Source organism: Cibotium barometz, chromosome 42 (genome assembly GCF_041138505.1).
Source record: "Cibotium barometz isolate CiBa-2024 chromosome 42, ASM4113850v1, whole genome shotgun sequence".
NCBI lineage: Eukaryota > Viridiplantae > Streptophyta > Polypodiopsida > Cyatheales > Cibotiaceae > Cibotium > Cibotium barometz.
Genome location: NC_141087.1, coordinates 39,504,418 through 39,519,140, shown reverse-complemented (window position 1 = coordinate 39,519,140; position 14,723 = coordinate 39,504,418). Strand labels below are relative to the sequence as shown.

The window sequence follows — 14,723 nt, the reverse complement described above, 5'->3', positions numbered from 1 at the left end:
AAAATTCTCCAACAACCATTGAATTAGAAGGTCCAAAAAAGTTCTCTAGCAACCATCGAATTAATTAACTTGAATCAAAATTTGGGACCCATATTAGGCATCGAGTATTGTTCTCCACCTCTTTTTCATAAAAGTTCTCTGTTTCTTTAAGTTGTTTACCTTTTGAAGATTATGTTGTGTCTGTATACACAAGCGCAAATTGTAAATCCTTACACATGGACTCATGGGTTAAATTAGCATGGGTTTTATAAGAATAGCATACTTTTTTAAGTTTGGCATTTTATTTCTACTTTTTGAAATTAGTGGGATATTTTCAAATCATGAGGACAATCCCATTGTCAATGAATTTATCAAACCGTATGGTCCAATGTAGTGATAAAAATAAAAAATTATCTTTTTGTGTATTTTTCAAGGCTAAAATTGAAAAAATCGTGGTCAAGGTTATGGAAAACTTTAGTTGTCAAGTTTTGATTGGTTGGGTTGGGACGATATTTTCCTTCATGTACTGGGCTTTGTGACTTAACACTGTGAAATGGCTTTAAAGTTCCAATGCTTAAATTTGAAGCCTATTTTGGGCTTCAAATGATGCCTATAAATGTACCCAAGCTTGGCAATGCGACACAATGAAACCCTATTGAGTTACCAAAGTTTCAAAAAAGAAGCCTAGTTTTTAGGCCCAAAGCTGTATATGAGAGCACACATATAATCTAAACTATATTATCAAATACAAAAAATTCTAGCCTTTTAAGAATCAATGATAAAATAAATGGATTCTCTATGGCCCGAAAGCTCCTTGTTTTGTCGCCTCCTAGCTACTAACATCCACAGTGCTCTTGTTAGTAGCATGTTGCCTCAGTGCTTGTTGCAGAAATCTCCCATATTGTCTGGCATTATATCACTCTTATCCTTGCCCATCTATGCTCCTAGCAAGTCTTAGAATCCTTACACAAACCCTTGCCAAGCTAGGCTGCTCCAGTAACTCTAGGTAACCAAATGCACTAACACTACTATTGCTAATAGGATGACATTTGTGACGTTCTCGTTAGGATTATTTTTTATTCAAAATGCACAAAAGCTCGCATCTTGACACAATGCACAAAAGCTTTTGTTATTCATGATGAATACTATGTCAAAAAACATGGGTACCATGTGCATGTGCAAGATAATTAGTAGTAATCTTATATAACTAAGATTAGTAATGTGGGGATAGGAAAGGCTATGATACCATGTCAAAAAACATGGGTACCATGTGCATGTGCAAGACTAAGCTGATTAGTACTAATCTTACATTAATTTGGTGATCAAGCTAATATAAGGTGAGTGATGCATAAGCATAAATATGATGATTAATTGCTAAACTAATTAAACTTAGACTCAAGCATAATTAAGTTATAAGATTAAGATTTGTACTCATAAAGAGGTTTGAGAGCTTGCTTCATGTTTCATTACTTGAAAATGACCCCTTTTTATATGAGGGAGGTATAACTTTGCTTGTAGGATAATTCAACTTTGCTCATTTGGCTTCTTGCTGGACAATGTCTTCTTTGATTTATTTAACTTACTCTCCCTACCAACTTATGTGCTCAATGGTACCACATTTCTTAACAACCATGTTGTTTTTTACTATGTTACTCATATTGATTAGGCACAACAAAGTTTGTGTATCATATGTATTTTTGTGTGTGTGTGCATATACGTGGTGTAAAATATATATTTGCCAATGTTAATTTATTTAATTTTTTGGAGAGTGATCTCCGAGTTGAATTTTCTATGCATGTGCATTTCGTAGAGATACGTGCACATCTTTACATGAGAAAGAAATTTCAACAGTAGGAAAGCGGCATATTTGGTGGCCAAGTTGAGGATGAAAAGGTTGACTGAAAAGTTGGATGAAACCTTGAAAGTGGCATATTTGATGGCCAAGTTGAAGGTGAAAAGTTTGACTAAAAATTTGGATGAAACCTTGCCTTGGGCGTCAAATGTAAGGCCTGCTTTGAACTACTGTTTCAGCAGCGTCCGACCGTAAGACATCCAATCTTCAAGAGCGCTTAGTCACAATTTAGGCTGATGCGAGAACTCTTCTGGCAGCTTGGTAGCATGGAGGCCCTCCTTCAAGGGAAATCTCTTGGCGTGTATTATCTTGTAATTATTTTGATTAGCAATCAGGCCGGATTGTGTTGCAGGGCTCAAATTTCAGGTGTGTTCAATCCATAGGCCACCAAGATCTTTACGTTTGTATTAATTAATTAGCAGAGCGTTGAAAGCTTTTCTTCAATAGATACATAGTACAGATTGTGTTTGTTTATTTTCGATACATTTTTACTAATCTTACTACAATCGCTAATCAATGTAATTGAGTCAATTAATTAATTTTCAGGTTTCTTGAGCTTAGATTGTGGCTCAATATCAAGCAACTCCAGCTACATGGACTCTGTAGGCATTGAGTGGACGCCGGACTCAAGCTTGATGCAAGAAGGGAGTACAGCCAATGTGCAAGGGCCGTCTGGCAACAGCGACACGCGTTATGAAAGCATTCGCTACTTCGAAGGCAACAAAACCAAGTACTGCTACGTGATTTCGGGCAGTGGGCGAGTTCTATTTGGTTCGGGCTTGGACTAAATTCTGGCAACCCATGAAGGCGATGGGAGTGTGCTGGACTTCAAGCTCATAATTGATGCGTATGAAGCGACCGAGATTTCCATTCCATTGCCTCAAAGTCACCCTGTGCTTGAGGAGATCTACTTGCAAGCTCAAAGTAATAGCATAGCAGTTTGCCTCTCCGGTTCTATAACCGGAAGCGATGCCCCCTTCATCTCTTCTTTGGAGCTGCGCCCCCTCAATGATAACATGAACCCCGTGGATACAATGAACACCTCTCAACGTGCTCTCCTCACAACATTGAGATTCAACGATGGGACCCCGGACAACTATCCTAATGTCAGGTGTGTTAATATGGTTTTAAGAAATCTACATCTCAAGATATTAATCTCAAAAATAGAGAAATATTTAATATAGTGGTTGGTATATTATTGACATTCGTTACATCTATATAGAGGTCGTCATTCTTTTTCTTGAATTTATTAGGTATCCTTCCGATCCAATTGATAGAATATGGTACAGTGATAGTGAATTACCTTCAGAGTCAACGAGTCACAGCATAAACAACCTTGTTAACGACACACCACCTGTACTAGTGCTTCAAACTGCTTATGTTGGCCAGAGTAATTGGACCACGGGCTTTCACTTTAACTACACCCATGGCATAATAGCAAAGCAACGATACTTTTATGCTCTTTACTTCTCAGAAATTGATCCAAGGGTGAATGCTTCAGGTCTCACAGTCTTTAATATCCTTATTGATAATGATTTGATATATGGGCCACTTGATGTTTACCATCAAACAAGCAGCGATGGTTGTTTCGAAGTATATGGGACTTTTACAGCGGTTTCAAACTACACTCTCTTTTCCTTTGAGCCAACTTCCACCTCCACCTATCTTCCTTTCAGATCTGCAATTGAAATTCTTCAACTACTTGAGTCTCCTATGTCATCTGGGACCTTTGATGGAGATAGTAAGTATTCCGCTTCCACCTTCAATCTTCTCAATTCATTATTGTACTTTTGTTATACTAGATATATCATGCGTCAGTTCCTACAAATAGGCACCCAAACCTTTTTTTTTTCGGGTCGAATTAACTAATTATGCTGATGTGAGCATTCCCAAGGTTATTTGAATTGATTAGTTCATAAGTAGATGTTATATGAAAGCTAATAAGCTTTGGTGAGGTGTATAATTATTTCAGGCTTATCTTGCTACTCACATTGCTCCAAATTTGTTTTCAACAGTTGTTGCAATAGATGGCATAAAAGCGACTCTTCCAAGCTTGAGTAATTATACGGGCGATCCGTGTTTCCCTCAAAATTATGGTTATCAATGGTTGAATTGCACCCAAGTCGTTCCTCTTCGCGTCATGGGAATGTGAGTAAAATTATTGAGCTATCTTGCCTTAATAAAGATATATATATCTGTGACATATGTGCATAAAGAGAAGTGTATATACAAGGGCATGCATGTAATACACATATATATAATAATATGAAAACCCAGAAGCTCGGGAAGCTCAAGTCGTCAAATTTTAAGGTATATACATGAAAGCCATATTTCATTGATAAGGGATTCTGAACACACTATGAAATTTGAAGCCTTCACAAGGAAAAAGTAACCTCTAAGTCTTCCACACAATGCCTTTTTTAAATTAGGGTTGCAAACAAAAGGTCAAAAATTTAAATTTTTCTTTAAATTTTATATATAAATATACATATTTAGATATATTTGAGGGCTAATGAAGGTTCAAATAAAATTTGGCCTTCTAAATGAAGGTGGGGTAAGCCTTCAAATTGCAACCTTGCTAGTAGTATGAACTCACATTCTATCTAGTAGTGTCACCTAGGTGCTATCTACTGTCACTTAAACAATGATCTCTCAGAAAATCCGTGTGTTTGTAGAAGCAAATGTGCACATGCATGTGCATGTGCATGTGCACACAATCACAGTCACACAACAAAAAACTCTCTCCTCCTTGAGCTAGGTAGAGGTTTTGGGAATGCAAAGCCTAATGGAATATTTTCTGTGTAATTAGTTTCAAAAACCAACCCCTTCTTAATAGTTGATTAAGGATAGAAGGGGACATGATACTACCCATAGCATCACTTATACATTCTGACTGTTCACCCTGCACCTCATATGCTGTGAGACTGGATGCTTCCTAGTCACAAAGGACATACTCACATTGCTCTCTTGACATGCAATTTTTACTCATAGAAGGGATTCATTACAAAGATATTACATCTAAATGTGCTTACTTCCCAAACAATTTTTGTTTCTTTTGTTATCCGAAGCAATTTGCTATGATAGTCTCTAAATGCGCTTAGATCTAGTATTCGTGTTTGGGTCTCTTAGGCCATATTCAACCTCATTAGATGATAACATGCTCTCTCTCTCTCTCTCTCTCTCTCTCTCTCTCTCTCTCTATGTGTGTGTGTGTGTGTGTGTGCACGCGTATGTGTGGTTTATAGAAGCTTGTATCCCTCCATTAATAAGTGATTGTATGTTTTTTTGTAGATTGCTCTCAGACTATGGCTTGGTAGGACAAATACCCACAAACATAAATGTGTTGAAATATACAAGTGAAAAGGGTGTGTGTGGGAACAAGCTCTTGGATAGAGGCTGTAAAAGAGGAGATGTAATTGTGAAAGAACCTGTGAAAAGGTTAGAAGAATCTACTGGGAGAGAATAATGGGTAGCATGAGGGAATTTAGGAGTGTGGAGATATTCTGGGAGATATTCAGGGAAAAGAGAAGAGGTGGAGAGAATCAGGCAAGAGGTGGAGATATTCTGGGAGTGAATCATGGAGAAATCAATGGGATTTGATGCTTGATGTAAACACTATAAATTGAGGCATAGCCCTAATGAGAATTTGTTGGTTTTTGAGTATCCATGCCTACATTAATCTATGTTCTAATTTTTCACTAATTACGTCTTAATCACTTGCTAATCACTTTGTTAATTATGTTGATTCTAGTGTTTGATCCACCATAGCTCATCATTCAGCTCAAATTTCAACATGGTATCAGAGCCATGCCTAGAATCAACCAGATTTATGAGCCCATTAGTGAATTAATCAGGATTAGTAAGATAATTAGCAAAAAATCAAATTTTTAGTGAGTTTTCACTCTTCCCCTTCACCCCCAGCCAGTGGAGGACTCTATTCTCCATGCACACTGAATATTAGGCTATGCCCTCTTAGCTTAAGCTAGCTAAGGTCTTTGGCTTCAAGCCTATCAAGAAATCGTAGCAAACCGCCGGCGCATTCAGGAGATCTACGCGTTTTTTCCAGCGCTGCATTTTCTGGGTATTTTGCAGATCTTGAGCTCCTCCAATCAAATTGAGCTAATTCCTCCTAGCCCAAGGGGTAATCAAGCATGCTCTACAAGCTGGTGAAGACAGAAATCAATTTCATCAAGTCTACAGAGAGATCAAAGCTCTTCATCAAATCTGCAGGTGACTTTGGTAAAACAGAGATTAAGCTTTCATTATTTGGTCAAATCTTGTGTTTCTTGGCTTAATCCTCTACTAGACTCATTGCTATTGATGCCTTTGAAAGCATTTGAGCTCATTTGAAGTGGAAGGCATCAGATCTGGGCTCCCCGCATACTCTGTTTTCTGCACACAAACCAGAGCATTAATTTGCTAATCAGTGATTAATCAGTGCTAATCACTGTACTTTGGTGCAATTGAGGGTTCAAATTAACCATTAGGTATCTGATACAGATCCCTATAACTTCAGATTTCAAATCGGAGTTGGTTTGATACTCCAACCATCCCGTACAAATTGGTTACTCTCAATTTAATGTAATTTCTGGTGATTTTATGCTGATAAAATTGTTGTAATCATCTATTAAACACCAGATTGAGTTGTAAAAGGGTAGACACTGCCCTTGAATCTTGATTTTGGATCAAGAGGTAAGACCCCCTTCACTTCACCATGAATTCAGCACAGGAAATAGCCAAATTTAATGGAGAACAGTTCTATACATGGCAAACAAAAACCATGTATTTGCTGATGAGGAAAAATCTGTGGGGATTAGTTGAAGGGAGAGGTGAATGCCCAGAGAGAGGGGAAAATGAGTGGAAGTGTAGGAATGAAAAAGAATTGGGGCTTATTGCACTCAGTTTAAATGATGAGATCATTCACCATATCACAGGGATACAGTGGGCAAAAGATGCATGGGATGAACTCAATAAATTATTTGGTACACAAGCAAAAAATTCCAAGATAAATTTATTAATACAATTCTACAAACTGGACATGAAGGAAAGTGAACCTTTAATCACACACTTGAACAAATATAAAAGCATTAAGCAACAGCTGGCAGCTATTGGCAAAAAGGTAGAAGATGATGAAGCATTAGCTGTACTTTTGAAAAGTGTGGATAAAGGAGATTATGAAAACATTGTAGCAACACTAAAGAATGTGCCTGAACTGAAGATACACGAGATAGAAGCAGCTCTACTGGAGCAAGAGAGCAGAGGCAAAGAGAAGAAAGAGCTCGACTCAACAGCAGGAGAGGAAAAAGCATTCTTCACCCGAGGAGGATTCTCTCGAGGACGAGGACGAGGAAGAGGCAGAGTAGGAGGGAGGACCTTCACTTGCCACAAATGTGGAAAGCCAGGACACATGGCGAGAGACTGCTACAGCAAACCCAGTGAAGAAGGAACGACATCGGCAAACTTCATGGAGGCTCCAAGAGAAGTGGAGTCGGATCATCTTTTCTGAGAGAGAGAGAGAGAGAGAACCCACAACCCAATGTAACCTGCCCCAATAAAGTAAAACCACCTCTGAGCCACCGATGATGTAGGCCAAGTGGTAGATGTATGTGTGAACACTTTAGTCAAGGTCGCGGGCACTTATAGTAGCCTTGGACACATAGAGAGAGAGAGTGTCAAGGACTATGGAGTTTAGGGACTTGAGGCACTGGTCGCGGGCTATCAATTAAGAGGGAAACTTGATACAGGGTCCAGGTGTGTTAGGATTATTCACTTGAGGGGAGGTGTTGAAATATACAAGTGAAAAGGGTGTGTGTGGGAACAAGCTCTTGGATAGAGGCTGTAAAAGAGGAGATGTAATTGTGAAAGAACCTGTGAAAAGGTTAGAAGAATCTACTGGGAGAGAATAATGGGTAGCATGAGGGAATTTAGGAGTGTGGAGATATTCTGGGAGATATTCAGGGAAAAGAGAAGAGGTGGAGAGAATCAGGCAAGAGGTGGAGATATTCTGGGAGTGAATCATGGAGAAATCAATGGGATTTGATGCTTGATGTAAACACTATAAATTGAGGCATAGCCCTAATGAGAATTTGTTGGTTTTTGAGTATCCATGCCTACATTAATCTATGTTCTAATTTTTCACTAATTACGTCTTAATCACTTGCTAATCACTTTGTTAATTATGTTGATTCTAGTGTTTGATCCACCATAGCTCATCATTCAGCTCAAATTTCAACAAAATGATCTTACATATCTCACTAAAATGTGAGTGCCTTTGTATTCACTACATGCTTTTTCTCCCATATTCTCAAGTTGTTAACTATAGTTTGTCTGCTACTAACTGTAGTTTGTTTGCCATAGCAAGCTGAATGACAATAGCCTAAATGGGGGAATTCCAGATCTAAGTGCATTAACTAACCTTGAAGTATTGTAAGTAATCTCAAATCACTATTCTAACATGTTATCTCTTAACATATCGTTATTTAGCTAAATTAACATGTTTTTACTAGTTATTTAAATACCATCGTAAGTACTCATAGTGTTATTACCATGTCACATGTTGAAAACATTTTCTTGGCTTTTCTATACCATGAGATTATTTGATAAATTGTAAGGCTTCAAGACCATAATTTTCTTTTCAAACTTTCTATGCTATAAAACTATCATATATTTCTAATGCATTGTATTTTTTCCTTGATTTCCCTTGTATTAATGCAGGGATCTAAGTAATAATAAGCTGAGTGGATCCATTCCAGATAGCTTGTCCACACTGAGAAGTTTGAAGTACCTGTGAGTACAATAGAGTTAACTCGTGGCACAAAAGGATAAAACCAAAGTTTTTCTTTTTAGTTAATTGTGATTTGATTTGAAGGTAGATTAGGGAGCTAATTTAAATACATTGCATTTCATTTTGTAGGTACTTGCAAAGCAATAACTTTAGTGGGCCTATACCAACAAGATTATTAGCTCTTGAAATTAAGTATGTCTACAAATAAAAAATAATTTCTCAATTTGATTAAAGAAAGAAATGTATATAAAGTTTTTAAAAATTTTCATACTAGCTCTTATCTTTACCTTTCTTTTTGTGTGTGATAGTTATTCAGGCAACCCATTTTTGTGTACAAAGGCAAATGTGACTTGTGTGGTTACACCACCAAGTGAAGGGCAAGGAAAGGATAAGAAGAAGAATTCTAAGATTCATTTGATAGCTGGATTAGCTGTTGGTGGTCTTATCAGCATATTTGTTACATTGGGGATTGCATATCTTTGCCTAAAAAAACAAGCACCTCGAGTAAAAGAGCTAACACGAGGCCGAGGTTCAAGCGATATGAGTGGACATAATGGTACGTATATTAGTTCTTTCTTAAAGATAGGAAATTCATGTAATAATGTGTTTTTAAAAATTATAATAAAAATAAAAATTTGATTGTTTTGGAATGCTACTCATTTACTTTATCATATTTAATGTATTTTGATGTTGACTCTTGACTTGAGTTAAGTATAATATTACACATCATAACAAGATGAAAACTCACCTTCCAAAGGGGGTTTCCCTTAAATAGTTTTAGGAAAGTAATCTTTTGAAAGAGAGAATGGATGAGAGACTTGTGTAGATCACTATGTTGGGGCTATTCTCAAGATCTCTTGTGTGTGTGTGTGTGTGTGTGTGTGTGTGTGTGTGTGTGTGTCTGAGAGAGAGAGAGAGAGAGAGAGAGAGAGGAAGAAGAAGAAGAAGAAGAAGAAGAAGCATAAGATGGTCTCTTGTTACGTCCGTGTGAAGGGTTATCCCAAGAGTGTATGAAGGGATATCTGACTAAAGCTTGATTCAAACTTAAGTGGATTCACGGCTTTATAAGGCCTCTCATATTAATTACTTCTTCCTCACATTGGCTTTGGAAGGAAGAGAGAGAGAGAGAGAGAGAGAGAGAGAGAGAGAGAGATTTTGTGCCGCTACCTTTCGTAACATCACATAATTCAACCAAGCTATAATAAGTGATTATATCAATTTTTTGTACCCCCACAACCTTGATTTGTAGATAGAACCCAAATATAGAGTTAAGAATGTAGTAGATGTTTTTGGCTTGCAATGGTTTGGATACTCTACAAGTGAAGTCAATAAATCATGCTGGTGCTATAGAGTCATGCTTTCAACTTGATTTGGATACTCTACAAGCCAAGTTAATAAATCATGCTAGTGCTATAAAGTCATGCTTTCAACGTGAGGTGTCCACCATATTTATATAACATGTGGTCAAGGTAGGATATTCATTTTTATACTTGTTTGGATACCACTTTGTAAGTTAATAATTTCTCATAGAGTGTTATTACATGATGCCAAGTTTATTAAGCTCAAAAGTTTTATGTTCTTATGAACATGTAGTGGTGGGGCATACACAAATAGTGGAGGCTTCAAATTTAGCCCAAGCGTTCACCTATCGAGACATCGAAGTGGCCACTAATAATTTCAATACAAAGCTTGGTGAAGGTGGATTTGGTCCTGTTTACCGAGGGAGTCTTATGAATGGTCGATTAGTAGCCATTAAAGTGCTTTCTAGAGTTTCTCATCAAGGAGCTAAGGAGTTTTTAAATGAGGTACTTTGATATTACCTTTTTCCTATAAAATAACAATGCTATCAAACTTAGCTTACAAGTCACCTAGATAGATGCATTCATTCACTACCATTTACATTCCTATGGTGCATTTTTATGCAATCTTATCCATCCATATTGTTTATCTATATCATATACCTATTATACAATGAGAGTGTGGTTTGAAATCTTAACATGATGGTATGTGTTCACTATTTTCACTACCCATTGAACTTAATTTTTGTTTTTTTTAAATCAATTATGTCTTACACTTTCTTAGGCCATTATTAAGTGGGTTTAATGTCAACTCAGTGCTTTAAAACAACTCGTGTTGCTTATATGAAAAACGTATATGGTTGTGGAAGAGTCAAGTCTAATCTTCAAGCATTACTAGTATCAATTATACTTGGTTAAGGCCATATACTTATTTGTTTTTGGGAGGTGAAACACATACATTGTAACTTTTCACCTCTTTATTAGAATTAAACTCACATCTGGGAGAAAGAAAGGTTGATGCCTTATCCACGTGGCTATTCTCCCCACCCTCTCTTAAGGCCATTAACTTGATGAATCCATTGTTAACCAATGGCTTGAGAAAACCCATGCATATTGTTCTCCTTTAAACTTTTCATGCTAAAAATTCAAAGACTCTTGTATTCATTAGAGCTACACGGTCTATTATACCTCAAATGCTAGAAACTAAAGACCCTTATGTTCTTCTTGGCTTTGGCAGTTAGGTCTTTTGTCAAGAGTTCACCATAAAAATTTGGTGGCTCTCTTGGGCTATTGTACCGAACAAAATTTAGTTCTACTATATGAGTACTTGTCGAGGGGATCTTTATTTGAAGCCTTACATGGTAAGATTTAGCTTCTTTACAACATCTTATTCTTTAACAAACTTTGAATGATTAGAGATGTAAAGAGTAATATGCTTGCATACCACATGTTTTATAGTTATTAATTGTAAAATATTAATTTATATTGTATGGTTAAGGTCCTCATGCACATAATGCACCATTATTGTGGAGAACCAGACTTCGAATTCTAGTAGATTCTGCAAGTGGTAATGATCTTTTAGAACTTTACTAGTAAATTTTACTAGGTCTCTTATGGTAGTTAAGGAGATATCTTTTAATTTCTTGTGAACTACTTTATTACGATGATTAATTATTATCCTAATTTTTCCTATTAGGGCTAGAATATCTACACCATGGGTGCAATCAACAAATCATTCACAGAGATGTTAAAAGTAGCAACATTTTGCTATCGAAAGATATGGAAGCAAAGATTGCTGATTTTGGAATATCAAAAATAAGGAATACAAAATTCAGTGAAGTTGCAACAACATTGATGGGAAGTTGGGGATATATGGACCCAGAGTGAGTAGACAAAAGTTCATTTTTTAATTAGTAATACCTTCATTAAGAAGAACAAATTGCTTTGTTGTAAAAGGTAAGTTAATGTTAATACCTTGTTGAAAATGAAATTCTTGCTTTGTTTCAATAGGTAGGTTAGTATTAACATTGTTTGATTTATGTGGCAGATATGCATCAACCTTGAAATTGACAGAAAAAGTTGATGTGTATAGCTTTGGTGTTTTGGTTCTTGAGATCTTATGTGGGCGTCTTCCAATTACTAAGGAAAATCAACAACAACAAGTTCACATCGTGACATGGGTAATATCTCGAGGGTAATATACAAATGATTTTCAAGCATGGCTATAATTCAATTGTATTCAAATTTACTAGTAGCATTAAGTAAACAACATTGCAAACACTTAAGTTGTATGCTATTTGTATGAGTGTACAATAATAAAGATAGTACTTTTGAAAAAATTTGAAGGTTTATTAAGGCATTGTAAAAATAATTTTGCTATGGGAATTTTAGTAAGATCTTTATTTTTGTGCCTAGTATTACTATCTCATGTTAGTTAATTGTTTGAAACATGTTTAGGGGAAAAGAATTACTATTTTATATGCTTTGCTTTGGCATAGAACTAATGAATTTGTAAATTTTTGGTGGTTTGAATAGGTTTGGCCTTACATTGAGCGAGGGATGATTGTGGATATTGTTGATAAAAGCCTCGAAGACGATTATAATATTTCTTCAGTTTGGAAGGTTGTGGACATAGCAATGAGGTGTGTAGAGCATAAAAGCATTAACAGGCCAAACATGAATGAGGTTTTCAATGAGCTCAAAGATGCAATGCAGTTGGAGATTATGGGCGATCAAGTGGGTGATTTAAAAGAATCTGCACTAGATTATATGAGTACAAATGTGCAAGCTAGGTAAATAATACAACTTTCATACCGGCCTAACTCCCACTTTGCTAGTTAGATTCAGAGTTCCTTTTCAATTCTGATGGATTTAAAATTCTTATTCTAGGTATTTTTCATGTATCACCATAAGAGGCCTTTGTTTAGGCTATTTTATCAATTTGCAAGGTCTACTGACACTGTATAAATAAACTTGTATACAATGTGGGACATGTATCAGGAAGAAAAGTTGTATATGAATGTACTTTACTATAATACTTTATTATGCATTATGTGGCTTAAGGAGAGAAGTTGGCCATTTTCTTGATTAGTTTGATATGGGTGAATACATATCAAGAAAGAGGGGTGCAAGGGTCAATAATTACCACATGGTCACTTGGACTTGTTTACTTACCTTTATGAGGATTGCTTGCACTTGCTCCACTTCTTGGCTTGCCTTCTAAAGGGGGAAATGTTGTAATAACTTTTTTTGGCCAATTTTTTAGGTGGATAGTTCCTATGGGCTAATGGTTGGATTTTCAATTTTGTTTTTTAAAATGTTATCAAGTCTCCTTAATCCCTATGGCTTTGACAAAAAACAACAAAACATCTCTCATGTCCTTGAGAATGTTGGTAGACTAATAAATGAGCATTCAATCTACATTGTTTCACATGAGTTCTTAATATTGTGGTGTTTTAGTAATACCTATTTGATCTTATTATCCCTTTAATAATCATTCAATCATTACTTGATCCTTTTTTATTCTAGATTTTCTTTGAACCCATCCTAAACTAGCCTCTCCCTTTGAGCTTGTTTCCTAGGTCGACCCTCTCCTCCTCCTCCCCCTCCCCCTCCTATCAAACACTTATTTTTGGTAAATATTGGAGATGCTCTATGATCACTACGAGAAAAGAAAGAGCTAAAGATTTGCAAACTTTAAATCTTCACAATTTCTATTATGTAGGAATATAAAGACGTAAAAATTACGCTTATACACAAAGAAGACACACTCATGTATCTTTAATGACTAGAATAGGTGATAATTTGGCATGTTCCTACCCTTCTCAACAAACAAATGGATCCATATAATTTGTGAGGAATAGTTTTTATCATTTTTACCTAAATAAAGTACATTGCATGCACTTTATTAATTTTTATTTCCATAGTCACACAAAAATAAATAAATCTTTTTTTTTCTATGTCAAAGTGTATTCAAATAACATCACCTAGAACTACCCTACAAGGAAAATAGTGATTATCCTTGTATTATGCCATGGTCACAAGGGGGAATTTCAAAACACCTTGCAGGCTTCTAGGGGTGGTTATCTAGTGAAAAACCACAGTAAAAAACCTCCAAGTTAGTTTTTGGGCTAGAATCTTCCATAACCATCTTGAGTTGTCACAATGGTATCAAAAGGTTGGTTTTTCTAGACCTTCTAAGGGGTGTGTTTCTAGCCATGAAAGGTTGGTTTTTGGGTGCCAAGTTATATACATTACCCTATTCTTTACATAATTATAATTTCTCTTTTTGAAACCTTTTTGAGAGGTTTATAAGCCTAATAGTTTTGTACTGTAGGAAGATGCTCTTGACAAAAACCTTTTCAATCTTACCACATAGTGTAGCATTTCTAAGTAGTTTTTCCATCTAAAATCTCACTTATAGAAAGGCACCTAATATTCCACATTGTCCTTTTTGGTCCTATCTTAGTCTCAAGAAATTCAAATCTAAGAATTTCCAACTAAAGAAAGTTTCTCTAATAATCTACATCTATGGGGTTGGGTTTCAAAGGGTTTTACAAACATAATATATAAGACATCACATCTTCAAAAATCCATAGTTTAACCGTTTCTAATGCCCTTGTGGTCAGCACATTATTGGGATAGTTTGCAAACAAGCCTACATGGTGCTTTTGAGAGGAGTTTTTATAACTCAAGAAATTTTTGTATATACCACTTTCCACTAGATTTCCCTTGGACCAAACCTTTTATGGCACCTCTATGGGGTGTGCTTCAAGCTTGTATACTATCCTAAAAAACTTACAATTTAAGA

At 36.1% G+C, this 14,723-nt stretch overlaps 1 protein-coding gene across 1 annotated transcript; it reads left to right on the top strand.

Moving 5' to 3' along the window:
- Positions 1 to 2,619: 2,619 nt before the first annotated feature.
- Positions 2,620 to 12,911, top strand: LOC147614463 (putative LRR receptor-like serine/threonine-protein kinase At1g67720; the record flags this gene model as incomplete). Its single annotated transcript, XM_086780540.1, has 15 exons — positions 2,620 to 2,942; positions 3,016 to 3,572; positions 3,847 to 3,979; positions 5,123 to 5,171; positions 8,052 to 8,092; positions 8,189 to 8,257; positions 8,546 to 8,617; positions 8,745 to 8,807; positions 8,924 to 9,171; positions 10,209 to 10,420; positions 11,151 to 11,274; positions 11,412 to 11,480; positions 11,610 to 11,796; positions 11,961 to 12,093; positions 12,449 to 12,911. Coding segments are annotated over 15 exons (2,541 nt in total), but the record flags the coding sequence as incomplete, so codon positions are not given.
- Between the last annotated feature and the right edge of the window lie 1,812 nt (positions 12,912 to 14,723).